At 32.7% G+C, this 27,946-nt stretch overlaps 3 protein-coding genes, 1 long non-coding RNA gene and 3 other non-coding genes across 21 annotated transcripts; 2 read left to right on the forward strand and 5 right to left on the reverse strand.

Moving 5' to 3' along the window:
* The first annotated feature begins 1,780 nt into the window (after positions 1-1,780).
* LOC145031576 (protein HUA2-LIKE 3-like) lies at positions 1,781-5,595 on the forward strand. Of its 15 annotated transcripts, none has more exons than XR_013676972.1 (5): positions 1,781-2,003; positions 3,120-3,661; positions 3,760-3,883; positions 3,966-5,131; positions 5,214-5,595. XR_013676972.1 is itself a non-coding variant. In XM_078980166.1 (5 exons), the coding sequence occupies exons 2-4, from the start codon at positions 3,535-3,537 to the stop codon at positions 4,030-4,032; spliced, it is 255 nt and encodes an 84-aa protein (XP_078836292.1). In that variant the 5' UTR covers positions 1,783-2,003; positions 3,120-3,534; the 3' UTR covers positions 4,033-5,131; positions 5,214-5,595. The 15 variants fall into 15 exon arrangements, 7 of the variants coding, with proteins under 7 accessions (XP_078836292.1, XP_078836290.1, XP_078836286.1 ...); XR_013676970.1 differs by having other exon boundaries at positions 1,782-2,003; positions 3,760-3,894; XM_078980166.1 differs by having other exon boundaries at positions 1,783-2,003; positions 3,760-3,820.
* A 959-nt stretch (positions 5,596-6,554) lies between these two features.
* LOC145033011 (small nucleolar RNA SNOR75) lies at positions 6,555-6,639 on the reverse strand. The gene has a single exon (XR_013677280.1). It is a non-coding gene; the product is annotated as a small nucleolar RNA SNOR75 (small nucleolar RNA).
* Positions 6,640-6,688: 49 nt separating this feature from the next.
* On the reverse strand, positions 6,689-6,812 carry LOC145033076 (small nucleolar RNA SNORD14). The gene has a single exon (XR_013677319.1). It is a non-coding gene; the product is annotated as a small nucleolar RNA SNORD14 (small nucleolar RNA).
* A 67-nt stretch (positions 6,813-6,879) lies between these two features.
* LOC145033266 (small nucleolar RNA snoR99) lies at positions 6,880-6,996 on the reverse strand. The gene has a single exon (XR_013677498.1). It is a non-coding gene; the product is annotated as a small nucleolar RNA snoR99 (small nucleolar RNA).
* Positions 6,997-15,517: 8,521 nt separating this feature from the next.
* UBP27 (ubiquitin-specific protease 27) lies at positions 15,518-18,202 on the forward strand. The gene is made up of 9 exons (XM_078980167.1): positions 15,518-15,999; positions 16,108-16,234; positions 16,306-16,406; positions 16,491-16,721; positions 16,838-16,906; positions 17,012-17,140; positions 17,224-17,361; positions 17,441-17,503; positions 17,580-18,202. Exons 1-9 carry the CDS (start codon positions 15,694-15,696, stop codon positions 18,105-18,107), a joined length of 1,692 nt encoding a protein of 563 aa, XP_078836293.1. The 5' UTR covers positions 15,518-15,693; the 3' UTR covers positions 18,108-18,202.
* A 3,710-nt stretch (positions 18,203-21,912) lies between these two features.
* Positions 21,913-23,160, reverse strand: LOC145029074 (uncharacterized). The gene is made up of 2 exons (XR_013676355.1): positions 22,518-23,160; positions 21,913-22,371 (listed from the first exon to the last, which is right to left on the reverse strand). It is a non-coding gene; the product is annotated as an uncharacterized LOC145029074 (long non-coding RNA).
* Positions 23,161-23,407: 247 nt separating this feature from the next.
* On the reverse strand, positions 23,408-27,788 carry LOC145031579 (ribonucleoside-diphosphate reductase large subunit-like). The gene is made up of 17 exons (XM_078980168.1): positions 27,388-27,788; positions 27,120-27,181; positions 26,899-26,986; positions 26,511-26,774; positions 26,172-26,412; positions 26,015-26,091; positions 25,770-25,940; positions 25,592-25,684; positions 25,359-25,508; positions 25,198-25,284; positions 24,951-25,115; positions 24,731-24,850; positions 24,432-24,634; positions 24,212-24,361; positions 23,970-24,117; positions 23,740-23,823; positions 23,408-23,659 (listed from the first exon to the last, which is right to left on the reverse strand). Exons 1-17 carry the CDS (start codon positions 27,613-27,615, stop codon positions 23,555-23,557), a joined length of 2,436 nt encoding a protein of 811 aa, XP_078836294.1. The 5' UTR covers positions 27,616-27,788; the 3' UTR covers positions 23,408-23,554.
* Positions 27,789-27,946: the final 158 nt, after the last annotated feature.

Raw genomic sequence — 27,946 nt, forward strand, 5'->3', positions numbered from 1 at the left:
TAACTTCCTCGTTATAACTCGGATTTCGACATTCTTTATATCTTCGGAAACCTTGTTTCAACTACTACAACATTATCTAAAGATATCGAGTTTATTTTACACTTAAATTTTGACGCTAATTTTTATTCTTAATTAATCAAACCACATAATTAAGCAATTAAGCACAAAACACATAATACTCAAATAATACACTTCTACTATTTCAAAACAGGTTACAAAGGTTAACCTAGACTATCACATTGCTAAAAATGGCAAACCCAGAAACACAGGCGTTACATATCATAACAATTTTATCACTTAGGTTATTCACTATATTAGTTTTTCTATATCATTTTGTGCCCAAAAACTATGTATGTTCATTCTGGTTAGTAATGAGTTTGATTATTATGAGTTGGTTTAATAGATAACTAAAACCAAATAATTTAATTGACAAATCAGTCAAATACATTGAACCGTAAATTTTTCGGTTTTGCTTAGGTTTGGGTGTTCGGTTATTATGCTCATTGCTCACCTTTAAAATTAAGTAAGATAGTTGGAAGTTCGAAAAAAAAAATATTTAACAATTATTCATTTTTTGCACAAATGAGAACCTATTTTGCAATAGGATCACTACAGAATTATTCATTAGAATTTTTCTTTTTACATATTCGTATTTTACATGAAAACAAAAACGTACTTATAAAGTGTTGGATGACAATTTTTGAGTGTTACATTTGAGATCTAATATAGGTCTCGGTTAAAACAACATATGGTTTAATGATAATGATGCCGCTCATTATTTACTCTTTCATAGTTTTTTTTTAGTTATTATTGATGATGAACTTTAATATATATATATATATATATATATATATATATATATATATATATATATATATATATATATATATATATATAAAGCGAAAACTAACAGTAATACCTATAGTAATTGTGTCTCGATTAAAACAAAACACTCAAAGTTTTAGCCAGAAATAAATTTATGTTTCGAACTCAACAACAATAATGTATTGTAATGTTTAGACCTAATTAACGTACCTATTAAAAGTCCGAAATAACAAAGAACTCTACTTTTAACAAAAAAAAAAAATTAATTCAAAATATTAAGGTATCTATATTTTTATCTCAAAATAATAATGCATTTTGTTCTTAAAACAAGATAGAAACTTTCGTCTATTTTTAAAAGATAAATAACAACAAATTTTCTTTTAACAGAAAACACCATACTTTTTAACAAAAAAATACAACGTAATTTTATTTATAATTAAAACCTACAACACACCTTCATTTATAACCGTAAAAAGCCCAATGATGCGAAACTAATTAATCAATGAAAAGAGTCTATATGACGCCTACGGAAACGAAACTACAGATCTCCGTTGTAAGTTGTAACAAAATTCTTGAGTAACAGTTACATTTAAGAGCTAGCATTATGCTGATCGAGAAAACTTAGTTATACCTAGATATGGTTCCAACAGACAAATAATCAATCAACGAAACTATTAGGTGAAATTAACTATTCTCCCCCAACCCATGGTCCGTCCTGCCGCATTGCGCGGGTACACAACTAGTATATATATAAAACATTTTAGACATTTCTTGAAATTTAAAAGGTACCACACACACTACATCATGTACAATCAATTAATGCTTACCAATCAATCCATTTGACATTTCCGTTTCAGAAATTTAATGTCATTAAATGGTTTCAGAAATTAAATCAGGAAATTAATTAAGGCCCTGTCTGACCGAGTCAGGTCAGACATTTTTGGCTGACTCGGTCAACTAAAGGTGTTTGATGAACTAAAATTGGGCGACTGACTCGGAAAGAATTATCTGATTGAGAAAGAAGGAAGAAATTGGCTGACTGGTGAAGGGAGAAAAGTTTCCAATGGTACCCTTGCCCTAATGAAGGAAGAAATCAACGCCTCCATCGTTTCTTCTCCTCCTTCAGCATCGACTTCTAATTTTGTTGTAAGGGTTTGCAAAAGTGATTCAAGGCACAAGTACACGCTTCTTTCTTTTTCCTCTTCACAGTTCCAATTTTTTGATAATATATGGGTTTCAATTGTACCCTTGCCCTTCTGTTTATATTCATTTTCTACCAGAATAGTTTCGGTTGTAATCTAATTTCAATTGTACCAAAGTAGTTTCGATTGTAATCTAATTTGTTATGCACACTTGTTTGGTAGTTTAGACGGATTTGCACTTACTGCTTTCATTTAGGCTCAAAGGTGTTTCGTTTTTTTTGGCTTTTTTTCTGTTAGATTGGTGATTCAAGTTATAATGTGAGTTGTTTCTATCTTTCCTCTGTTTTTGCAAACTGGTTTGTAAATTTCCAACTTTCTGTTGAAATTTCTCTGTTTTATATAAGATTTTGTTGTTAAAATAATGTAAACTTGTCATCATATTCCCTTTGGAGTTAAGAAAGGGAATTTCATTGACAAAGATAATTGTTAATCTGATGAATTATTTTTTTGCAACTCTTTTAGTTTATTTTTTGCTTTGTTGAGTTTTTGGATAATGAAGTTAGAGGGGAAAAAGAATTTGAAGGTTTTTATGGATGAGAGGATCTGTTTTTTACAAGAGATGGAGCCATACAGTTTTGTCTAAAGGGGAATTCGGTCTTTTTCGTTTTCAATTTCAAGGAAAACAAGATTTTTCAAAGTTCTATGCTCATGAAATGGTCCGTTTGGAATAAAAATGGAAAAAGAGAATGGTTGAATACTTTTTTGCTGTTGATTGTTCTTTTGCTGTTGAATGTTATTCAGATTATATGTGTCTGTATTCATATGAGTTTGTCATTTGTTTTCCTTTTAATATTTGATGTTTTTGCTCTAAGTGTTATAGCTAGTTATCAATCCTTTAATGGCTGATTATCAATCCTTTAAATTGATTGATGATAATGAATGAGTTGTTTGAATTGTTTTAAAAACAATAAATTTATTTATAACTTTATAAAAACAATGATTCCTTTTATTTTATTTGGATTTTTAAAGGATTTTTTGTGTAATTTACATATAAAGGGTAAAATGGTTATTTTTCATTAGTCAGGACATTCAGTCAGATGTACAATCAAACAGCATGATTTTTTACTCAGTCAGGATTTCTTACCCAAACAGATCTTTCCCAATCAGCACTTTCTCGATCAGCAGCTATGTGCTCGAAGCACTGTTTCCGGCAAGGAGAACCCAACCGTGATCCGTCAATCTTTGCACATATTTCTTCATGGTGGTTTTTGATGAAGTAAACAATTTCTATTTATTACAGATGGAAAATGTGAGAACCGAGAGGATTCGTGTAAGGGTGCTCTTTGGATTTTACTGCTACACCATGTTTTCTTACGATATATGAGTATGCTGTGATTTTGATTCCATGTAACACTAACAACTATTTCTCCTAATAGTAGTTTATTTCTTTCTAATTCTACTAGGTTTTTGGGTTTAATCATCTTTTTTCTGATCGTATGATGTTTTGGGTTCTTTTTGACACCTAAATATAACATTTTTTTCATGAATATAATTTTTTTTATCAATAATGCCAATTGATTGTGTTTCGGGTGATGTGGTTGATTTGTATCCTTCGGTAATCAGTGTTAACAAAATTATTTTGGTTGCTGCTCCTCCAGGGAGTAGTGCTCTTGAAAAGCGTAGGCAATTTAAAAGTATGTATGTCTTGTTTTTAGATGTTTTGCTTGTTTACCTAAATCATGTATGCAAGAGTTAGAATTAAGATACCTTAAAATGTTGTATTATTTTCTAGGTTCGGAAGATGTGGCAAGAAAGAAAGATTCTTCTAGAAACAATGATTCGCCAAAATATCCGTGAGCTTGAATCCCTCAACAATATGTCTTTTAGGATCAGAAATTTTTTATGTTTGTTGATGAGTACGGAATGAGTGAGTTTGTTTTGTGTTGTATTAAATTATTTCTATCTTTTTTAGTAAAGTAATATTCTCAAATCTTTCAGGTTATATGGATCCTCTGCAATAACTCGATCATACAACTATCTGATTGTGCAATCCCAACAATGTTGATGGATGAAAAAGATGGAATCGATTCAGATGGGGAGGGTTTTGAGGCTGTGACTCCTGAACATAACCCTAAAATTTCTGAAGAGCATGATGGGATGCATATACTTGCGACAGATGAGCATACCCATGTGTTGGAGGATGATGATGGCGAGCTTGAAATGGAGGATGTGGCTCCTTCTCGTGAATCTGACATAGCTGCCCCTACTGGTAATAATATCACGGTAGTAATATAGAATCGGAGGTCATATATATTCTATGCATCTTATCTATTGAATTTCTTTGTAGTTTATTTGTTTGGTTTATTACATGAAAATATGCAATTTCTCCATATAATGTTCAAGACCTGCAGAGACAGACTAATGAGGACGGAATCGTCTTTGAATGAAAAAGAGTGTCGAAATACCACATTGAGGGACAAGGATTCAACCTAACGAACAACATACATTTTGGAGTATGATTTTATTTAACTGAAAGTTTTATTATAATAAGATTAATTTTGGTATAATTTTTATATATTAATGATAAAATTTTGCACAATTTTTGTATGATTTTTTTTTTTTTTTTTTACGTTCATTATTTTTGGTATGCTTTATAATTAATTAATTTTGGAAGGATTATCAATCTTCAAGAATCATGGCTATCTCATTGTATAATATTGTATTCCACTTTTCCATCTATAAATCATTCTTTTTGCACTTCCACATTTCAACATAAAGGATTTCCTGACGATTGCTTCAGTTGTTTGGATTTCAGGATGACTTCTTTATTCATTTGGATTTTGGGACGACACAAGTTACTTTAACTTCTTTTTACTTCTTCTGTCTCAAGTAATAACATCTTTTGGGAATGAAATATAAAGTATACTAAGCAAAACCTGTTGTGTCTAAAATTATTTGTATATTAGAAGTGACAACAACCAAATACAGTCGATTCCCTAAGCATATCAAGTCATTAAATTTCTTTTTACTTCGTTTACTATCACCTTTTTCCTTTGTTTGATGTTGTTGCAAATTATTATGGTTTGGACCATGCTACCCTTAGTTAATAAGCCAGGAGATATCAATCTCTTCAAGAAAAGGCTAACGATGTTTGCAAGCCAATGGTGAGTTTTTTTTTTTTTTTCTGGTTTATCAACTTAATTTCTTTTAAACACTTCAGTCTTATGATTTATGACTTTTGGGTAGTTCTTTTATAGTGTGAGAATAATCAGGATGCAAGGAGTGGAGTAAAAACATAGAAATTGGAGCATTTTCTTGAAGAGACATTCCAACAAATATACTTAATGGCAACAAAACAGAAACTGATTGAGATACAGTCCAAGATTGCTCATGGTCTAGATGATGGATTTGGCATGAAGAAATTTGTTGGTTGTCCACATCAAAGGAGACCTTGAAGGTGCTCTTGTTTGGGATGGAATGATGCATCATAGAAACTTATTTCTTATTTTTGGCGTATCTTGTAGTTTTTTGGCATAGTGTTTTGCTTAATTTGTACGGAAAAATAGCCAAAAATGTTTAGGAAAACAAACAAACTTTCTTGAGATGCAAAAAGTATCATCTTTTATCATTATCATGTTAACATTATTTTTTTAACATAAAAATCCATGAACTTAATTTATTTACTTAATTACAGTATTGAGAAAAATAACAACCTGATTATATTTAACATAAAAAACCCTTTTTACTTCATAATGAACCGGAATAGCAATGTATTATGTCCCACATAAATGAAAAATGTTGCATTAAAATTGTTACAACATATGTGAAAAGTTTTTATATGTAGACACTAAATTGGTTCCGGATTATCTGCTAGCCTGTCATTCGATGTCCCCCTTTACAAAATGACAAGCAATTGCTGATTATGCTTATCTCATCACCGAGATGAAGAAAAATTTATCATCCAAAACGACACCTCTAATCTTGTTCGGCAAATCATACAGTGAAATTTTCTAACAATTTCAACAAAAAATAAACACGCAGTTGCTTATTACACTCTTCTCATCTCATTTACCTGAAGCTTACCACAATGTTTTAGTTGAACACATGTATATTTTGTTGGTATTCTGTGTACAATAATAACATTAATGATATTTTTTGTACTAAAAAAGAATAGTATTTTTTGAACATTTGAAAACCAAATAACCTGTAAAAATGGTATTTTATGTAAAAAAAATACAACAATTATCTTTTTTTTTTATACATTTTTAAAACTTCATTAACTTTTTAAATCATTTTTCCTAAAAGTTTTGCCATTTATTGAGAAATTATCCTCTATTGATTTGTTTAAAATTTCGTTGTTTTAAGCTTACTCGGTTAAATAAAGTTTTGAATTGCTTTAACTTTTATTGTTTTAAGTTACAAAATTGCTCAGCAAGTAATATTCTCTTTTCTAAATATATGTTGATCTACTAGAACGGTCTAAATAAGATAATACACACAAACAACCAACATAACCAAAGAAATACTAAAATATTTAAACGTTAATAGAAAAAAGAATAAAATCAATTAAAAAAATTATCGAAGGGTTTCTCTCAGACAAATGCCTCGATTGGTCTTCATGATGAATGGAATGGATATATCAGACTCGTCATCTATGAAATCATCACTGAGAAACCCACAATAAATATAAATAATTTATAATTTATAAAAAAAAAAATTAAAACTTCAGACATCCAAGGAAGGAAAAAAGCAGCATTAACTCTCAAGCCTGGCGAAGGCGAAAGTTCTTAGGCGGCCACTGCGAATGTCTCTGAGAAACAAGCCTTTGGATTATCATCATCAGTTCCAAAATCAATTCTAACTATACCCAAATCAAAACTGCAAATAACACTAATTTGGATTAAAAAAAACAAGATCTCCCACCCATAAATGATCAGCAACTTGTAAAACTAGCTAGACTAATGAAATCGCTGACAAAGTGAAGAGGGTGAAGTGAATATCAGGGGACATCATTCCATCCCTAAAGCAATAGAGCATTTGCAAAAGGGGCAGACGATCCCCAATTGAAAGAAAAAATGAAAAAGATAAAGAAATCGAGATAAAATATGAGCTCCCAAGCCTGGCGAAGGCGAAAGCTCTATCAGTCGGCCACTGCGAATGTTCATGAGAAACAAGCCTTGAATTTTTCATCATCGATAACCAACAACAGCTAATCAGCTATAAATGTTGATATAAACTAAAACATATAAATGTTATGAAATCAAAGAATGTAGGCTTTGAAACGATTGTTGAAATAGGAATCTAGGGTTTGGTGAGTATGATTTGGAGGTAACAATAGTGGTGTTATATAGATGAGGAAATGTGAATTAGGGTTTTTGACATACCGACGGCAGCGATCACTTGTTCCGTTTTTTTCTTTTTCTTTTTCCTTTTATTTATTTATTTGAGTGGATGGAATTTTCGGGAAAACTTCAAAGAAAATAGTGACAATATAAGTGCGAATCATATAAACCTTTTTTTGCCTTTTTTTTTTTTTAATGTTCAGTTAACTTATTTTATTAAAGTCCTTCCATTTTAATAACCTTTTTCTATAATTTAACAATTTTGAACTACAATTGTAGGCTTTTAGGTTTAAGTTTGAATATGAAATTTTTTGTGGAATGATTCTCTTACCAATTAGACCAACCACCATCAACACAGCGAAGTTGTCTATGGGAGCAATAAACAACGATTGTGCACATTAACTCAACAGTTCGTGAAGGAGTTGTTGCGTGGTGTTTCATGGTATGCATCACGATTGTAAACGACCAATGGTCTTCTTCTTCCTTCCAAACTTATTTTCTCTCTTCTTTACCGGTAGTGGAGTACTCTGGTTGTTTGTAGTGGCCTGAAGGCGGCTGACTTGGAAGCTCTTCACGATCCTTGGTGTGGAGAGTATACATGATAGCCTTACCGCAACCGGCTATTTCATTGTAACCACAAATAACCCTTTCAATTTCAACATTTCGGTCTCAAACAAAAATATAATATTTTAAAATACTCACACCAAGTTACAACTTCACATCAAACACCAAACATAGTTGCAAAGTGAGCTCAAAAGTAGGTGTTACGTCTACCAAGCTCCACTACATCCAAATACAAGGACTATTTTCAAGCCACTTTCTCAAAACCTAAATTTTTTTCTTCTAAGAACCAAGATCTTTTAAGTCTCTAAACATGTACATGAAATACATGATATTTGAAAAATAATACATGAGACAAAAAAATATCTCATGATTTACATGGGATTTAGAAACAATATATTATATAAATATGTGATTAAATCTAGTACTGTAATCATAATTCATGCAAGATGCACTATATGTGATGCATGATCATATCAATGCAAAATTACGAGTCATCACACTTCTTGTTTTTATAAACTCTTTAAATATATGGTTATGTACCGCCTTTTGGCCATTATACTAGTTTACAAACATGTCAAATTCTAACATTTAGAACAATTTCATAATAATTAATCGTTCTAAAGTCATAAGCTCAAATTTTATTTCTACCGGTTAAACAATCATTTACCAAATAAAATATAGATACAATCTTAGTATTTGAATTTTCTTGTTATGTTTTTGCATCTTAACAATTATAATAATCATCTCATAATTTACTTGTCACAAAACTTAGACATTTACTCAAAACAACATTTAGCTTCAAATCACATCATTTTAGCCTCATTCTTTAATAATATAGCTTGATCTTCCATTATCTAACTTTATTTTACACATATAAATCATCACTAGCAATTATGGTTTCAGAAACATAACTAACCCTTGAATTTTCTACCATTGAAGGGAAAGTAATAAGCGAATATCTTTAAGTTTCAAGGTTGTAAAACCCATGTCATGTGCACTTAATTCTCTTATTGGAATTGTTTACACACACTCATCACATGATGAATCATTTGCACAAGTTTCCATAAGTTTTTGGGTGAAATGGATAGAAAGTATAAACCCTTCCATCAAAGGTTCCTTCATCGGTTTATCCATTTATTTCACTTTTGTTCTAAAATAACATCTTATTTTGCTAAAATATCATTCTACTTTGGTCATTCTCATAATTACGAACATTTGAGTTATATATAAGTCAATACTAAGGTAACCTTAAATGCAAGATGCATGGTGGGGGTGTTATTCAACGTTTCAGGAAAAATAGACAAGTATCAAAAAAGATAGGATGAAACATTTTTTTGGATATTTATGTGGTTTACACATGACATGTAACTCATATCCATTATCACACTGGTTTGTGTTTCTCCATGCCCTAATTACATATATCGTGTTTCTCAAGGCTCCAATTACATAGGTCGTGTAATGCTGGTGAACAAAAACTAGCAATATATTTTTCTATACAAAACTGGTTTAGGCAACGTACTTTTGTGATTTCATTTTCTGTAAAGTTTATCCATTCTATCATTTTGAACTCGTTTTCCAGGTATTTTTATTTTTGTCCTAAATTTTAAATATTGACATTTTGGCCCTTACGTCAGGCGTAAGTTGGAGCTACATATGGCGTAACTCATCTTAATGGACGGGAGGACTTATAGTACGTATGGCGTACTACCGCAGTGCACAACCCTAAATTTTTAGTGTTTCAACCCTATATAAAGGACTTAACTCCTTTAAGACCTTCCTCCCATCAACATCCATATCTCATAAACGTTCCTTGCAAACCCTAGTTCTTTGGGGTGTGTTTTTGAGCTTGAAAGTGTGTGTTCTTGTGCATGTAAATGATGAAGGAGGTGGTTAATCATCTTGGAAGTTTAAGGTAGCTTAGATCCAAAGTATCTCACCCTCAATCAGCCCCAAAAAGGTATAAAGCTTGGAACTTGATGATTTATTTACTAAGATCTTGCTAGTTATAGGGTTTGTGTACATTTTTGGCCCTATAGTTTTGGTCTAGTAGAGTATAAGCTACTCCAGGCCACTAAGGTGTGGTTCTTTTTGTAGCTTTGAGCTTACGGAGTCATAAAAATGAGAACTTGGTCACTCTTATTAAACCGTGCATGGGTTTTGGAGTCTCAGATGACTTTTGGACATAGGATTTGAATTTATACCCTTTTGTATGCATGAAAATGGATAAAGTCAGATACTTTATCCACTGAGACGTCCCTTTTTATCTAAATTTGAAGTTCGATGAGTTGGCTTTCTACACTAAAAACTTAATAAAAGGAATTGGATGCAGCGTAAGTATGCATGACGTACAGGTGGGTACGCAGCGCGTACCTCCTGTTTCTCCCGTAAAATGCAAGCAATCCTTTATATGGGGCGTAGAGTCGTGGTACGCAGAGCGTACTCGTTCTATTTGGGAAATATTAACCAATTGACCTTTAACTTTACCAAGTTTGAATTAAGGGCATTTGGGTAATTGAATAGTAGTTTGAGATTTAGGTCCCTATTATCTGTATAGGTGATATGTAGAGGCAGTGTTAGAGCAGTGATATGTTCGGTTATTTTTCATACCGTAAGGTGAGTTCACCTCATTATACTTGTGGGTCAAGGCACCAATGTCGGCCTACTATGTCATGTATCCTAGTATCAGGATGATGATATGTTGTAGTGATCTGTTATATCTATATGATTATATGTTTGTTGGCTATATGTTTCTCTATTTCATATGTTATCATAGTGTTGTTGGTTGAGGCAATATTGCTTTGTGCGGAGGCCAACAAACCTGGGAGCAAGCCAAACATAAGTTATGGGCCGGAAAGGAAAGTCAGACTTATGTTGTGGGCTTGGGAGCAATCCAGACATAAGTTTTGGGCAAACCAAACTCATGTTATGGAGGATGTTGCACAAGTTATAAGCTTATTTATATTTGGGCAATTTTATTTAATGATGTCGTTATTTACACTTAATGTCCAAAGTATATTTCAATCATTTCGTTGTTTTCCAAATATTACACATAATAACATCCGACTTTATTGTCTTCTCCATATATAGCAATCTACCTTGTTATTTCTTCACTATTAGGTTTAAGCACCAAAATATTTGCATCATTTCACTTATCTTATTTTTATAACACTTATAACTATAACTCCAACTGTATCGTATTGTATATAACATGCCAAACATATTTTCTCATTTTCCTTGTCCCGCCTTGGAACATAACATTTGCATGTTTTGTTTGTTTTTACTATTTATTGCATAAACATGCTTTCAAGCATACAAAAAAATCAATATAGTATGAGTTATTTATAATGGTATTTCATTTAAAGTTGGTCATTAGATCATGTTTGGCAAATTTCAATTATTTGTCCATATTTTACACACCGTAACGACTCTACCCTTTTAATCAACATGCAAAAGCATAATTCTTCATATTAACTTATTATAACACCTAAGATGGATTTGAAGGATATTACAAATATTAAATCCTTAAAAAAGATTTTACCCCTTGAATTATTAAGATAATAGTAAATTTGTTAACTAACAATGAATATCTAAATTCTGATTTCCAAGTATGTTCTTAAAACTTTCTTGAAAAATCCTACATTCTCAAGTTCTTTATCTTTATCGCATACTCATATACATAAAAATTATTTTGAATGTTAGTCGACTCATTAGTCGTTATAATTTGACTTCCCAAAAATCGACACATGTTTCACTCACCTCAAACTCATAGTAATTCACTTATAAATTTATATATTGTTGTTCTTATTTGTCTTGTAACTATTGGATTTTCTCTCGAAATTATTTATTCTTTCTTTATATCAATCTTTGTTTGTCTTACACTATCAACTAGTCTTTCTATATATACCAATATACTTTGGCACAACCATCACTTTTACTTATCTATATTGTCTTTACCATTAGACTACTTACGAATTTCATAATCCTTTGATCATATATTCATAGTAACATTATATTTTGAAGTCTTTACTTGATTTCCAAACAACATTATTTTATATTTATCTTTCCCCAATCTTGGTGTCATTACACACCTTGGTCGCTAAAAGTTAATTATTCCCTACATTCCTCAAATGAATTTGTAATCCTTTCTTTCTCAATAAATGGCTTCCAAAGCAATGTTCTTTTAATCTTAACCACCTTAACCTTATAACAATAGATTTCATGCACCATAACTACACTGTAATGGATTTGAAGGTTTCTCATCACATAACTAATATATTTGCACACACTTTGGTATATTTTTTCCATTCAAAATATGTTACTGCCCCAACATTTTTATGTATTAATTCGTAAAGTCAATATTTTCTAATTTCATTATACTTTACTCGTTTCATGTGTTTTCATATACCTAACTTTTATGGATGATTTGGAATTCAACTACTTACACTTCTTTCGTAATCATATGATTGTAACATACATGTATTTCCTACATATAGGAATTTTAGCTATTATCCATGACTTTTGTACTAACATTTCATTTTGAATCCACATACATTCGTCATAATTTATAGATTTCAACATTTTATGGTCACACACATGACTTATAACACTTACTAATCAAGCTCCCAATATTACATTTGACGTGGGTGGACAAAATATTACTAGAGTCTTAGGTCAACAATCAGGTTTCTTGTTAACCCAATACAACATGTCATGTCCATGTCATTACTAAGTTGCATGGATCATTTGGTTATGCATCCAACATGCTCAACACGTCTATAAATTTGTAAATCTTACGACCAAATCACATTTATTCATGGGAGTTTCCACAAGGATTGGATGATATGTCCTAAGTTTGATTAAAGTATAAAAGTGAAGGGCTTTATTAGATGTTCTATTGAACTTATTTTATGATTGAATTTTGTAAACAAATGAAGTATTTATGTTGTCTTAAACTAATATGAATGAGGTAAAAGCAGGTTCTATTGATGACCACTAGCACGGACAATCAAGTCAGTACCTGAATGTTATTATTATTGTAGACCTAACAAGTGAATTGTACTACTTTCAGTAACGTCAAAGGTAGGCCTGACAATGGAGCAAGTTTGGAGCAGATCAGTGTTGATCCAAACCCGTTAAGCAATTTTCAAATGATGATCCAAACCTGACCTGTAACCCACAGGGTTTTGAATGATTAAACCCATTCCCTTATCCACCGGATCAACGAATTTCAATGCTTTTACCCGATCAATTTACAATATTAAGTTTAGGTTAATATTATTCATTAAAACACATATAACATGATCACTAAAACCAAAAAACATTCACTCCAAAACAAACACCAATTATAGATATATAAATAACTCTTCCAATGTATTATGATTGTGGAATGTCGATCACTCGATTATCGCATTTTCTTATTCTTCTTCTTCTTGAATCTTGGTTGAACCTTTTTCTTCTTGCTCTTGCGTCTTGATTGTGGACTATCAATTTCATAATTGATTTCAAAAGATTATAAAGTCGATTATATTCGGAGTCGACTGCAATCAGCCATTTGGATTAGGAACTGAACTAGGAAGGTGAAGTAGAATGTCTAACAGTCTAACTCCTTGACTCATATATGTGAAGATTGATAAATGTATTATTACTTATAAAATAATTAATTTATATTTCAAAATTTAGATGGAGAGGGTCATAAACGGATCCGATCGATAGTGATCCATACCCGACCCTTTTAATAAAAGGGTTAACGAGTATGGGTCGTTAATGGGTAAACGAATCATAAAATATGATCCAAACCCATTAATTTTGCACGGGTTTGGGGCGGATCAGGGTCAAAACCCGCTTCATTTCTTGGTCTAGTCAAAGGGGTGGAGGGTTTAGGAAAATGGCTTAAAGATATGTTGGTTGAAAACGGGTGTAGCTTTAATGGAAAAAAAGATGTTTCAAATGCATGTGGATTAGGAGAGTCTATAAGGGCGATGATAATGGTTGTGAGTTTAATGGCAATTTAATAACAAAACTTGGACTCGTTGTTTTCATTTTTTATTGTTGCAAAATTGCAAGATTTTTCCTTAATTACACATGGATGTTTGTCAACATTTTTTTTACAATTTAACATCAATTTAGGTGTTTTCAATTTTCTTTTTAGATTATTACCCAAACATGAGAGAGAGAGAGAGAGAAATAGGCAAGGATTTTAACAAAAAGACAAAACATAGGCAAAAGTACCATTTTACAACGTTTAACACCATATTTCTAACGGTGTTAGAGGAGGGACGACCAATGCAAGAAAATCCTAATTCAAGGACTATTGGTGTAAAAAGTAGAACTTGGACTCAAGTTGTTTGATTTAGCAAACTATAAGGAGCATTAAAAAAACATCTTCAGATAAACCTTTTTTCTATAGGATATTTGAGCAAAATTGGAAGGCAAAAGTAAATGTAATGGTTTTAACAATTAAAAAAATTACATGAGGATTTTTTTTTTTTTGACTAAAGACCTAAAATAAGTTGGGTTTTATTGTATTTTTTCCATTGTTATTTCATGATGTTTAGCCCAACAAATAACCCCTAAAGGCCAAAGCCAAACCAAGCAATGTGTTAAGAGAAGCATGAAATCCAGGACTAAAGAAAAGTGGGGTTTTGACTTTTGACAATCAAGTGACTCCAAGATGAAATCGATAAGCCTTAGACTATATCGACGACAACACCCCCACTAACTTCAGACACAATTAGTGTTGTAAAACTCGTCGAGTTGGCCGAGTACTCCGTACTCGGCCCCTTACTGAGGCGAGTTAGGAAATCCGAGTACTCCTCGATCCGCCCCTTACTGAAGCAAGTAATATTGTAAAACTCGAGCAACTCGGTGATTAGTATGTATAATATACTTAATGATTTATTATTTAACACACAAACATGTGATTATTACTACATATATATCTTAAATTCTTAGTAATTATTCACGAAATGAGATAATTATGTGTTTTTCAGTTTTTATATATTCACATATATCTATTTTTTATATATATATTTCAATCAACTTATGATTTTAACTTATGATTTTGACATATATAATTTCCTTAATAATATTTCTACATGAATTACCGTATCCGAGTACTCCTCGAGTACTCGCTACTTGATAGTCAACTAAACAGGTACCGAGTAACGAGTTCTACAATCATGGACGCAATCAACATATTTTTTTTTTTTTACAATTTAACATCAATTTAGGTGTTTTCAAATTTCTTTTTAGATTATTACGCAAACATGAGAGAGAGAGAGAGGCAAGGGTTTTAACAAAAAGACAAAAACATGAGCAAAAGCATCATTTTACAAAAGTCTAGCAACATATTTCTAACGGTATTAAAGGGAGGGAGGGACAACCAATGCAATAAAATGCTAGTTTAAGTACTATTGGTGTAATAAAAATAAAACTTGGACTCAAGTTGTTTGAATTACCAAACCATAGGGAGCATTAAAAAAAAATATTCAGATAAACCCTTTTTCTATCGGATATTTGAGCAAAATTGAAAGGCAAAATTAAATGTAGGCGTTTTAACAATTAAAAAGTTACATGAGTTTGTTTTTTTTTTTTTTTTTTTTTTTTAAGAACCCAAAATGAGTTTGCCCTTGTTATTTCATGATGTTTGGCCCAACAAATAACCCCAAAGGCCGAAGCCTAACCAAGCAATGTGTCGAGAGAATCATGAAATCCCCGGGCAAAGAAAAAGTGGGGTTTTGACTTTAACTGACCGAAGATGAAATCGATGAGCCTCAGACTACATCGACGACAGCACCCCCAGTAACTTCAGACGCAAGCAGATGAAAATCCACGGAGACGTGAATGTTCAGTCGCTGTTTCATTCATTCAGACATGGGTTTAGAAGCCTCTCTCACAACGCCCACTGGGTTACTTCATCTGGATTCCAAATTTCTATTGCAAGTAGCATACTCAGTGTTGCTGGTTTGATTCTTGCTTTAAGAGATGAAAGAGGAAGGAGGGGTTTCAATAATTTATTCTTATCATGGTCGTCATCGTCGGAGAGCGAATCTTCGCCTGAGATATCGTGGGTCGTTCCCGGATTGCAAAATCTCGGCAACAATTGCTTCTTGAACGTCGTTCTGCAGGTATCATAAGCGTTATAACTTATCAATTTTACAATACAAATCCACATGGTTTCTGCTAGGACTTTCATTCCATGATGCATTACTTTGTTGGAATTTGATTTTTTTTAGGCTTTGGCCAGCTGTTCTTCCTTTCTGAGTTCCCTCCAGAAGATTGTGGAGGATTTCGAAGCTTCATCAGAGATCGAAGTAAACGAGGACATGCCACTTGCAGTCTCGTTGAATGCTCTATTGCAAGGTAACAATCTTACCATGAAACACCCCCAAATGATTCCATATCATCAACTAAAAAGCTGAGATTTACTGTAGAATTATGCATCATTCGACATAAAGGAAAAGTATTAAGTCCACGAAAAGTGATGCTTGCAATGGCTCTTTATACCCCTAACTTCAACCTAACTAGTCAACAGGTTAGACTATCACATTAGCACATCGAACATGTTTCCCTTTTGTTCTATGATCTTTTGTTTGATATATTCTTGACTTTTGTTCAGGATGCAGAAGAAGCATTAGCCCACATGTTATCTTCTTTAAGAGAAGAATGTTCAGTATGTTTTGGCTCAAATCATAATTCTCTAACTATTGCAACTGCATCCAGTAATCGTATTCTTCCCCCAAATGGAAGGATTATTCACAGTGATCTAGAAAGATGGACTCAGAGTTTTCTTGGACCCTTTAATGGAATCATTGGCAGCATTTTGACTTGTCAAAGCTGTTCGTTTCAGGTTGAATGGTACTTCTGTTTTTCTTTCTTTTTTCACTAATCACAGTTTTCTTCTTATGTTTAAATATAAGAAGTGGATGAGTTTCATATTTCACATTTTTCTAATTCATTTTGCAGATTTCACTCGACTTCCAATTCTTCAATTGTTTATACCTTTCACCACCAACATATGGTGGTGGTTCTATCGTATGTAAAATTCATATATTTTAACTTTTAATTTGTTATACATGCTAACAAGAGTTATCATCAAAGTTAACATATACTGTTTTATGATCCTATTATCATATTTAGATGCCTGGATGCTCTATAGAAGATTGCATGAAGCAATTTTTTGTTGCAGAAAGGCTTGAAAATTACTTTTGCACTCATTGCTGGCATACTTCTGCCATGAAATATTTATCTCTGCTAAATAAAAACGAGGTGAGTAGTGAGTTACAATTATTTATCATTTATCTAAACAAGATTTTGTTGAACTAAAATAGTATTCATGCTCAAATTATCAGACAGATATTGAAAAACTCCAAAATTGTAGCAAACAAGATACATGTGGCTGCAGAAATATACAATCTCTTAAATCATTACCTTGGTCAAATAACTATTCACATACATTCAAGCAATTACATATTGCACGTAGTCCAAAGGTAATGTTATATTCTTTATTTAACCTTTTATGTTAATGTACATTTTGACTCTAATAAATGTGTTCTTATACTTGTATAGATTTTATGCCTCAATTTACAACGTGCTTCAATTAATGCATTTGGGGAATCCGTTAAGCTCCAGGTAATTCTTTTTTTTTTTTTTTTTTTGTTATGTGTTCATGTATATTGTTATTTATAACCAAAGTTTATAATTTTAGGGTCATATCACTTTTCCTTTGAGTTTGAACATGTCACGATTCCAAAACGGAGGAGTTGAAATAAAACATATGGAGCAAAATCAACAGCCGATTCGTTATTCTCACATCTTCAAATTACAGAATGATAGTTACCCTTTGTGTAATGTATACAAACAAGGAAAAGAAAGCAATTTAACAGAAAGATCTACTGATTATGTGGAAACTATTGATACTGAATTAGAAATCCAAGAGGAACAAAGTCATGAGACTTTGAAGTCAACACCAAATGGAGATCATACATACAATCTTGTTTCTGTTGTGGAGCATTTTGGAAGCACAGGAGGTGGGCATTACACGGTTTACAGAAGAGTAAGTAAAAAGAAAACAAATGATAATAATAATAATAATACAGAAATTGATGTGATTTCAGAGCCTTGTGATGTGTATTGGGTTGGGGTGTCAGATAGCCATGTTTGTAGGGTATCTGAAGAAGATGTTCTTGGCTCAAGGGCTAGCTTGCTTTTCTATGAAAGAGTTTTAGAAAGTTGATAATTTGGTGATAGAAACAATCAAACAATGAGCTTGTTTTATGTTGAATTCAGATTGGAGTTTTGAGTTTTGTAACTGAGATGGATTTTAAATTAGCTTATATTTTTTTTTATAAAGTGATTATAAGGTTAAGTTGGTTTTGGATGTTATGTTGTATAATAAACGCTTTCAAATAAAATAAAGTAGTTTATAAATAGTTTATTAAAAAAGTAGTCCAACCTTCAAAATGATGTCAATATTACACATTTTTCTTGTGTCTTTTGTAAGTTTGCAATAGTTTTTTCTTTTAAATAAGTTAACTATAAAAATGTGAAAAGGAGACAAATTGAGGAAATAAGAGAACAAGTGAATTGTATCATTACGAATGAAAAGGGAACACAAACCGACATGTGCATCGACGAAATTGAGTTAGTTACATATAAATATTTGAGTGGTCATTAAAATACTATTTCTCACGCTTTTTCTATTCCTCATAACCACACATTTTAAAGTTACAACAAGATGACGCAAATTAGTGAGCTTTAGTTCGCGGTTTAAGGTTACCAAAATGCAAACTTTAAATCTGATATCTAACACATGCTCTCTTTCAACAATAAGAAAAAGGAAACTGCAAATAGATCGTGATTTATTTGTAATTGATGTTTGTTGGAAAACATGACATCACAACAACTGTCATATTTTAGACTTATATGTTGGTATCGACTATCGAGTCTTGTTCAAAATGAAAAACCCTAGTTCGCATTGTAAAACAAAGCTTGTAGATTTATTTATCATGCACAAATGATTAAAATTTTCGTATTCTACTTCTTCTCTATCCAAGAATCCGAAGTATCAATGTTGCTGTTTGTGGAGATAAAAAATATTTTGAATTTAACAAACAACAATTTTTCTAATAAGTATCGAATAATAATATTTTTATTAAAAGTACAAAAAGACAGTATTAAAAGTTACAAATCATAATATTATAAAAAACACTAAATAATTTAATAAGAAAGTAGAGTGGGTGGTCTGTAGGCCTGACAATGGAGCGGGTTTTGATCCTGATCCGATCCAAACCCTTAAAAATTATATGGGTTTGGAGCATAATTTTTTATCCGTTTACCCGTTAACGATCCGTACCCGCTAACCCTTTTATTAAAAGGGTCGGGTATGGATCAGCACCGATCCGCTCCGTTTATAACCCGCCCCATATAAATTTTAGAAATATAAATTTATATTTTATATTGCCTAAAGTTTACATTAAATTCCAATCAGAAATCCAAAGATAAAAGGCCAAAGACTAAATTATTTTTACATAGGAGTCAACGACTCAACTTCTAGACTTCCAGTCTTCTACTCTTCTCCCAAGATTCATGATTTCATTTCATTTATATTTCATCATGTAATCACCAATTTCATTTATAAATCAATAAGGTTATTTATCAACCGGAAGAAAGTTTGTAATTTCTATTTTATATCAATGCAATCAACGGTCAAAAACTAATAGGAAGTAACTAAAATTATGATTTTAACTCCAATAGAAAGTCCTTGAGTACATCATGTGTTTTCTAAATCAAAACTTAGTTTTATTTAATAAATGTGATTTTATGATTTAAGTAAAATGTGTTTTATTATTCAAAAAACGTACGCGTTACGGGATGGGTTTGAATATCTGCTGATTCGGTGGATAAGGGTATGGGTTTGATTATTCAAAACCTTGCGGGTTACAGAGCGGGTTTGGATCAGATTTTAAAATTTGTTAAAAGGGTTTGGATCAAAATCGATTCGCTCCAAACCCGCCCCATTGCCAGGTCGAATTCATAAGGGTGAAACACATGGATGATTGTCACAACAATGTTGGCAAGTAGGATCTGTATAGGCAATGCGACATCCATTTTTACAACACTGAAATTTTTCCAAATACCTTCTAATAGCCTCATGACCAAGGTTAGAGGTGGCAAAAATTGACACGATACGAAACCCGACACGAAATAAACGGGTTTGGGTAAGATATTTCAACCCGTTTAAATAAACGGGTTGACACGACACGACACGAAAATTAAATGGGTAAGGTTAGGGTTGAGAATTTCAACTCGAATATGACTCGAAAATTACCGTTTATTTATATGCAAGTTTTTTGAATTATTTAAATAAACTAGAAAGATACAAAACAAAACCATTAATAAAAGAAAACTTTCGAATTGAATTGTTTTGTAATGTTGAAATGACTTAACCGTCTAGATCAAAACTTCATTTCAGTTTTCCCATTCTCTCCCAAACTACCCAGTCTCTTTCACCACTCTCACATCCTTATGATCATGTCATCTGCCTCCCAAACTCTCACTCTTTTAATTTTGTCATCTAAACTTGCTATGACTTCATTTATTCTGCCTCCAAACTATTAGTTTTCCCTTTTCGTCTACCCAACTCCTACTCTTTCAACATGCTCAATCTTTTAACCTCACATGACACGACATATTTCAAGGTATAGACCTACCCTGAAACCCGACACGAGCTCGACACGAAAATAAACAGGTTGACACGACACGACATGCTAATTAAATGCTTCGGGTTCGGATCAAGCACTTTCAACCCGTTTGGTGTTTTGACACGACACAAACCCGACACGACACGATTGCCACCTCTAACCAAGGTACAAGTAGGGCAAACAATGATATTTAGGCCTAATAGACAACTAAGCACTAAGGACCTAAAGTTGATTGGGTCATGTTGAAGCAGTAGAATCACTAGAAGAACTCTTAGGTAGCATGTCAATCTATACATTTGTAAGTAGATTTTCGCACCATTTTTAAACAATTATAAGTTGTCATTAGAATCACATTTCTCATCAATAGAGTTTACATCATTCCTAGCACATAACAACTTTAGGCTACTAGTAGATAGCGATGTTCTTTGCGATGCCATTGATAACAATTGCATGTGGAAGATTGTAAAACATTAATACGTCGTGAATGAAATAAATGTCACATAAAAAGTTATCAAAATTTGATTTTGGCTGGAAATCATAGTGAGTCAAAACTCGTAATGTGTGAACATTTTTAAAATTTTGGGAAGAAAATGGTATAGTAACGATGATGAAAATGGGAATGAACAAATATCACTAAATAACAATTCACCTCCCAAATATATATTCACTTTCTATTCACATATTCGTTTTCATGTATGTAAGGTTGTGAAAACATATAAATATCAGTTTGTTTTAGATATTTGTTTTCAAAAACAAATATGCATATTATTTATAGTTATAGATTATATCCATAAATTATGTTTTTCAAGAGTTACTGGTTTTCAAAGTACAATGTTACAATTGTACATGTTTGCAGTTGTGTGTTTGACTGTATGTATACATGACTGTCATGTGTTTGTATGGTTGTGTATGTGTAGCAAAAACAAAAAGGTACATGGCAATTTATATTTTTGCCACACATTCTACCTCTTTCACAACAAAGTCAATTTTCACAAAGATAAATATATTGCTTAATCTCTCGCAACACACGAGCTTTAAACCATGGTTTAATAACAAAAGTCAAAAAATCTTCCCACAAGCTCTAATGTATCTTTTTTTCTATTTTTCCAAAAAATCAGCACTTTTTTCAAATATTTGTTGAAATATCACTTATCCAAACCACTAAATAATATAGAGAGCAATGACTAAATAAGACTAGGGGTTTTTTTACACTGTAGCACAAAGAAGTTTGACCAAGTTACACATTTAGTGACTCAAGTTTTTTTTTTTGTGCACAATTAATCACTAAAGTTGTAATTTACGTGTCAATTACACCATTTTGTTTCCTGATACTGGAAGAATCGGTAATATACTGACGTGGCATTTTGATTTTAAAACACATTAAAAAAAAATTATGAAGGCCATGTACACTTCCTTCTCTTTCCAGTGGCACTGTACTCCCTTCAAGGTAGTGATCACGAACACCATCTTCTTTCTAGATCTATTGGAATCTCCTTCTCTCGTTCTCCCCTCCTACGAGCCCAAACCTCCCTGCAAAGTCTCTTTCCCAATACCCATTCTTCCACTATAAGTGAGATGGAGAGAAAGAGTTATATGGAGAAATTGAGTGAGATTGAAGCATATTACTGAGTCACAGGGACAGTTGATTAGTTTGTAGATGGGAGAGGAAACAATGTCAATGGCGTCGACCCGAGTGAACCACTATAGCAGTCAACGACATCCATCTGAGTAACCGCACTCCGCCTATGAATCAGAGAACGAAACCCATAATCAAGCAATCCATATGAACATCACCAACTACAAAACACAACAGATGAAGTTGTTTGATTGAAATTAGTTGCAGGTTGAAGGCTACCAAACCCAACATCATCGACTGCAAAACCCAGTAAATGAACATACATGGGTATGATTAAAGGGGAAATGCTACATACACATGAAGATACCTAAAAATAGAAGCACTCTCCATTGCAACCTATGGTCAGAAAAAAAAAATGAAGATCGATACTTTGACCCTATGAAGAGCACCGACTGAACCTCGTTCCTACAATTATCCTTCTGTACACCAAAATCAAAAAGCATTAACCGCCAAATTTCTGTAAACGATTTGGCTATATGCAATAAAAACGATGTCTAGGAATGGAAACAAGAAATCCATCAAAAATTAGAAATCAATTGGCCTACAAATATGAAATTCATAAATTAAATGACATCAAATTAACACAGAACCACCATTGGGTTGTAGAAACATGTAGATGAGTGTCGTCGGCTGAAGAAGCAACGCTAAAGGAGGAAGAAAAGGTTTGTTTCATGTGTGCGTGTTTGGAGTAAGGCACAAAGTTTCCATAGCTAGGATTTCTCTAGGAGGGTATATCACAACCTTCAATGGAAGCCATTATTTTTAAGGTTCATATAAATAAGATGAAAAGGAGGTGGAAGCCATGGTTTTCTAGGTTTCATAAGAAGAGGAGAATGATGTGCCAAGAAGAAGAACCACATGAGTGTGAAATAGGCTGAACAATTTAGGGCTTTTTTGTTTTTTCAATTTTAAAGAAAATAAAAAGAATTAGAATATCAATATCTATATGAGGTGGACTACTTACTGCCACATCACTATGCCAACTAAGCCTGGTTAACTTGGTAACCAGCTGATTTTAGGTTCAATCACCTAATTAATAGGTGAAATGCAACGTAAATGATCTATTGTGCACAAAAAATACTTGAGTGACTAAATGTATAAATTCGTCAAGCTTCCTTGTGCTACAATGTCAAAAACCCTAAGACTAGTTATTATATATGTTAAAACCAATTCATGCATACTAAAAAACATCCAATCTACAAAAGCAATTACTTATTTAAATCATACCACACTTTTTAAAAATGGCTCATACATAACATTCATATATACAAAACAGTAAAAGCCTTGGAAGTTCAAACTTTACCAAAAAGTTAAATTCAAACCATTTTCCTTAATTCAAAATTTTCAACTTCCACAAGCCAAGCACTCATTACGATTCATCAACGAACACACCATTTCAGACATTCCAGTATTCTTTTTATCTTCATCACTCACATTCTTCGGTTTTTCCTACATTAAAACAAAAGATTTTAGTTTATATTACAAAAATAAGTTGCAAAAAACAAATAACAAACTCATTAAAAAAACACCTTGAGCATGTCAGTATTAACAGTGAACTTAATTGCATCAGCTGCAGCACGTGAACGCAGATAATACATCCCTGTTTTCAGCCCCTAACATCAAACAAAACAAGCATGTCAACACAAATTGTACTTTAAAAATCTATCCAGTTATAGCATTGTACTTTGATAAATTTATTTGTTTTATAATAAAACAAATAATCGAAAAGTAGGTTGTTATTATTCCTTGCATTTAATACCTTTGACCATGCATGAAAATGTAAGGAAGTAAGCTTCCCAAAATTGGGTTGATCCATATGAATATTCAAACTTTGACTTTGGTCAATGTAGCATCCACGATCCACAGCCATGTCAACCAATGTCCTTTGCTTGATTTCCCAAACAGTTCTGAAGCCACATCATCATTCAACAAACATAAACACAATGCTATTTATTATATAAACTAAAACAAGATCATAACAAAAACTCAAAAATCATATACTTGTAAATAGCCTTGAGATTTTCAGGAATTTCCATAATTTTCTGAACAGAACCATCTTCATAAATTATCTGATTCTTGACAGCAGGAGACCAGATCCCCATTTCAGTCAAGTCATGCAGCAGATGCTTGTTGACCACCACAAATTCTCCACTAGAAATTTATAATAAAAAAAATTATATAAACTAAATTTATTATGAAATGAATGAAATAAAAAAAATACCTTAAAACCCTGCGACTGTAGATATTAGAGGTATACGGCTCGAAACACTCGTTATTTCCAAGAATCTGGCTGGTTGAAGCGGTCGGCATTGGAGCCACAAGTAGGGAATTCCTGATTCCATTCCTGGATATCATTCCACGAAGGGAATTCCAGTCCCATAAATTTGAAGGTGTTACTCCCCACATGTCTGGTTGCAGAACTCCCTACAAGAATCAAAAAAAGAAAACATTTGTTTCGTTTAAAGGAATGGAATCAACAATTCTAATCGGAATGGAATGTGATTCCGTTCATTTTGTTACCTTGCTAACAGGACTTCCAACGTATGTTTCATATGTGCCTTCTTTTTCAGCTAATTCACAAGAAGCTTTTAGGGCATGGTAGTATATTGTTTCAAATATGTCCTTGTTCAACTGTTGAGCCTGTGATTTTGAATAAAGAGAATTAGTATAAAAGAAAAACATTTATCATATTTTGAGATTTATAAAATAAAAAAAGAAGAGATGGAATGGATTGGATTACCTCTGGTGAATCAAATGCCATACCAAGTAATATAAAAGTATCTGCAAGACCTTGGACTCCAATACCAATAGGCCTATGTCTAAGATTTGATCTTTTTGCAGTTTCAACAGGGTAATAATTTACATCAATAATTTTGTTGAGGTTTGTAGTAATAGTTGATGTCACCTGGTTTAATATTTAAAGATAGTGAAAAATTAAATATCTTTTTAAAACAAGTAAGAAAAATATGATAACAAGAAACTAAAACCTCTGCTAGTTTTTCAAAATCAAAGTAGCGATTGCTAGAGCCTCTGCTGCCAGCAAGCTTTGAAGGTTGGGATTCTGCTGGAACACCCTACAAGAGGGCATAAAAGGAATTTTAGAAGAGAAATATTGACAGGGTTTAGGAGGGTATATCAGTCATTTTACCTTTTCTCTGACATATCGTGGTAATGCAATTGATGCAAGATTACATACAGCAGTTTCTGTTGGACTTGTGTACTCGATAATCTCAGTACATAAATTTGAAGACTTTATGGTGCCAAGATTCTGCTGGTTGCTTTTTCTATTACATGTATCCTAAGAAGAAACTTTTTTTATTAAAAATTTAATTAAAAAAAGAAAAAAAACATAAATACCATGTAGTATTAAAAACAAAATACCTTGAAAAGCATATAAGGGGTTCCCGTTTCAATTTGGGATGTGAGAATTTCAAACCAAAGATTTTGTGCCTTAACAACTTTTTTTGCTTTCCCCTGTTTATGCAAGAAAAATACACCATTAAGCTTCAACAAAAAGCAAAAATTACAAATTTTGATGAAAAAAAAAGTCAGGCATTACAAGTTTTTCATATTGGGTGTATAGTTTTTCAAAATCTTGACCCCAACAATCAGCCAAACCAGGAGCCTCATTTGGACAAAATAAAGACCAATCTCCATTACTCTGGACTCTTTCCATAAAAAGATCAGGTATCCAAAGTGCATAAAACAAATCCCGGGCCCGCTGCTCTTCCTGCATAAATTTTAAATACACATTTTAAAAAAATATATATTTGCATATCATCAGAATGTGACCAAATTTGCTACCTTTCCATGGTTCTTCTTTAAATCAAGAAATTCAAAGATATCAGCATGCCATGGCTCCAAGTACACAGCAAAAGCACCTAGATTTAACAAAATGAGTTAATAAATTTAGGAAAAAAAAAAACAAAAGGAAAAGTCAAAAGTCAACAAGATTACATACCTTTCCTCTTGCCACCTCCTTGGTCAACATAACGAGCAGTATCATTAAACACACGCAACATTGGAACAATACCATTTGATGTTCCATTTGTTCCACGTATGTAGCTTCCAGTTGCACGAATATTATGAATAGACACTCCAATTCCTCCTGCTTGTTTGCTAATAATAGCACATTCCTTTAACGTGTCATATATAGCTTCAATGCTATCATCCTTCATGCAAATCAAGAAACAGCTACTCAACTACAAACCACATTGTTGAAACAAAAGTGAGAAAACATGAAAAACATGCATATCATGACTAAAAAGGAGCTTTTCTTGATGGTGTTGAGTTTTCTTACTTGGGGTTTTGGTGTTCCTGCATTGAAAAGGGTGGGAGATGCATGTGTGAACCATCTTTGTGACATTAAATGATATGTCTTGATAACAGATTCAATATCATTCTTATGAATTCCAACAGCAACCCTCATTAACATATGTTGAGGTCTTTCAACAACCTTTCCATGGATCTTCAAGAGATAAGATCTTTCAAGAGTTTTGAAACCAAAATAATCATAGTCAAAGTCACGATCATATATAATCTCACTATCCAGCCTAGCAGCATGCTGAAACAAAGAAGTTACAAACAGTTACTACCTTTTAATCCTTTAAAGTAGAGACATATTACTAAGTCATAACAATAAAAAAATGTAAATGGGATATAATAGTGTGCTTGTAAACACTTTTCACCTTCATTATGATTTCATAAACATCATCCGCAATAAGGGGTGCCTTCTGCCCAGATCTCTCACTTACATAGTTGTACATATCCTTGATTCTGCAGTGACAATAGAAGTTACACTATGTTATAATGCAGAGAATGACAAGGTATAACAGAATACGAGATGAAGCAACAATCATATTTTAGATCGGTACACCTAGGTAGACAAGATAGTGCTAAATTGACTTACGTTTCGGAAAAAGACTTTTTGGTGTTCTTATGCAGATTTGACACAGCAATCCTTGCAGCCAACTGTAAGAAGAATGAGAGAAATTCAATTGTGTACATGTACCAAATCCATATAGCCGAATAATTAACAGTGGAATTTTATCGACACCAAAAAAACTCTGACAGGAACAAATTTGCATAATTGCAACAATCGAACAAAAAAATATGAAAACTAAAAGAGAGCAAGTGTTTGTTGATAGAAAGAGAACAGGGTTTGAATGAATACTTACAGAAGCATAATCAGGATGGTTGGCAGTCATGCCGGCGGCGGTTTCCGCGGCGAGTTCATCTAACTGGCTGGTGGTTACACCCTTATAAACACCAGCACAGACCTTCTGCGAAACAAGAACAGGGTCACAGTGATCGACACTGAGTCCATAACTCAATTTCTTCAGTCGGGCTGTGATTTTGTCGAAATGCACAGCCTCTTGACGCCCATCTCTCTTCACCACATACATGTTTTAGCACAGTTTATAACTAAGCTAACCAACAGCAGTATGCTAGCAAGCGATGATTGTAGATTTGTAGTCTGGAACACTGTGTCTGTGTGGAAGAAAAAGAAATGGGATGTATTTGAATATAGCAATTAGGGCTTCCCTCCAGTTGGATAGCGCGGGCTTATTGGATTGGGTGGGAGAATTCCCAAATTGTTTTATAAAGGGGAAATTACACCAATCGTCCTCGTGTACATACCAAAAAGCGTGTTTAGTCCCTATTTTCAAAAATTAACTTCAATCGTCCCTCGTTTGTTCAAAACTTGCACATTGCATCCCTCATAACATAAAAAGA

Source organism: Lactuca saligna, chromosome 2 (assembly GCF_052625555.1).
Source record: "Lactuca saligna cultivar CGN05327 chromosome 2, ASM5262555v1, whole genome shotgun sequence".
Classification (NCBI taxonomy): Eukaryota; Viridiplantae; Streptophyta; class Magnoliopsida; order Asterales; family Asteraceae; genus Lactuca; species Lactuca saligna.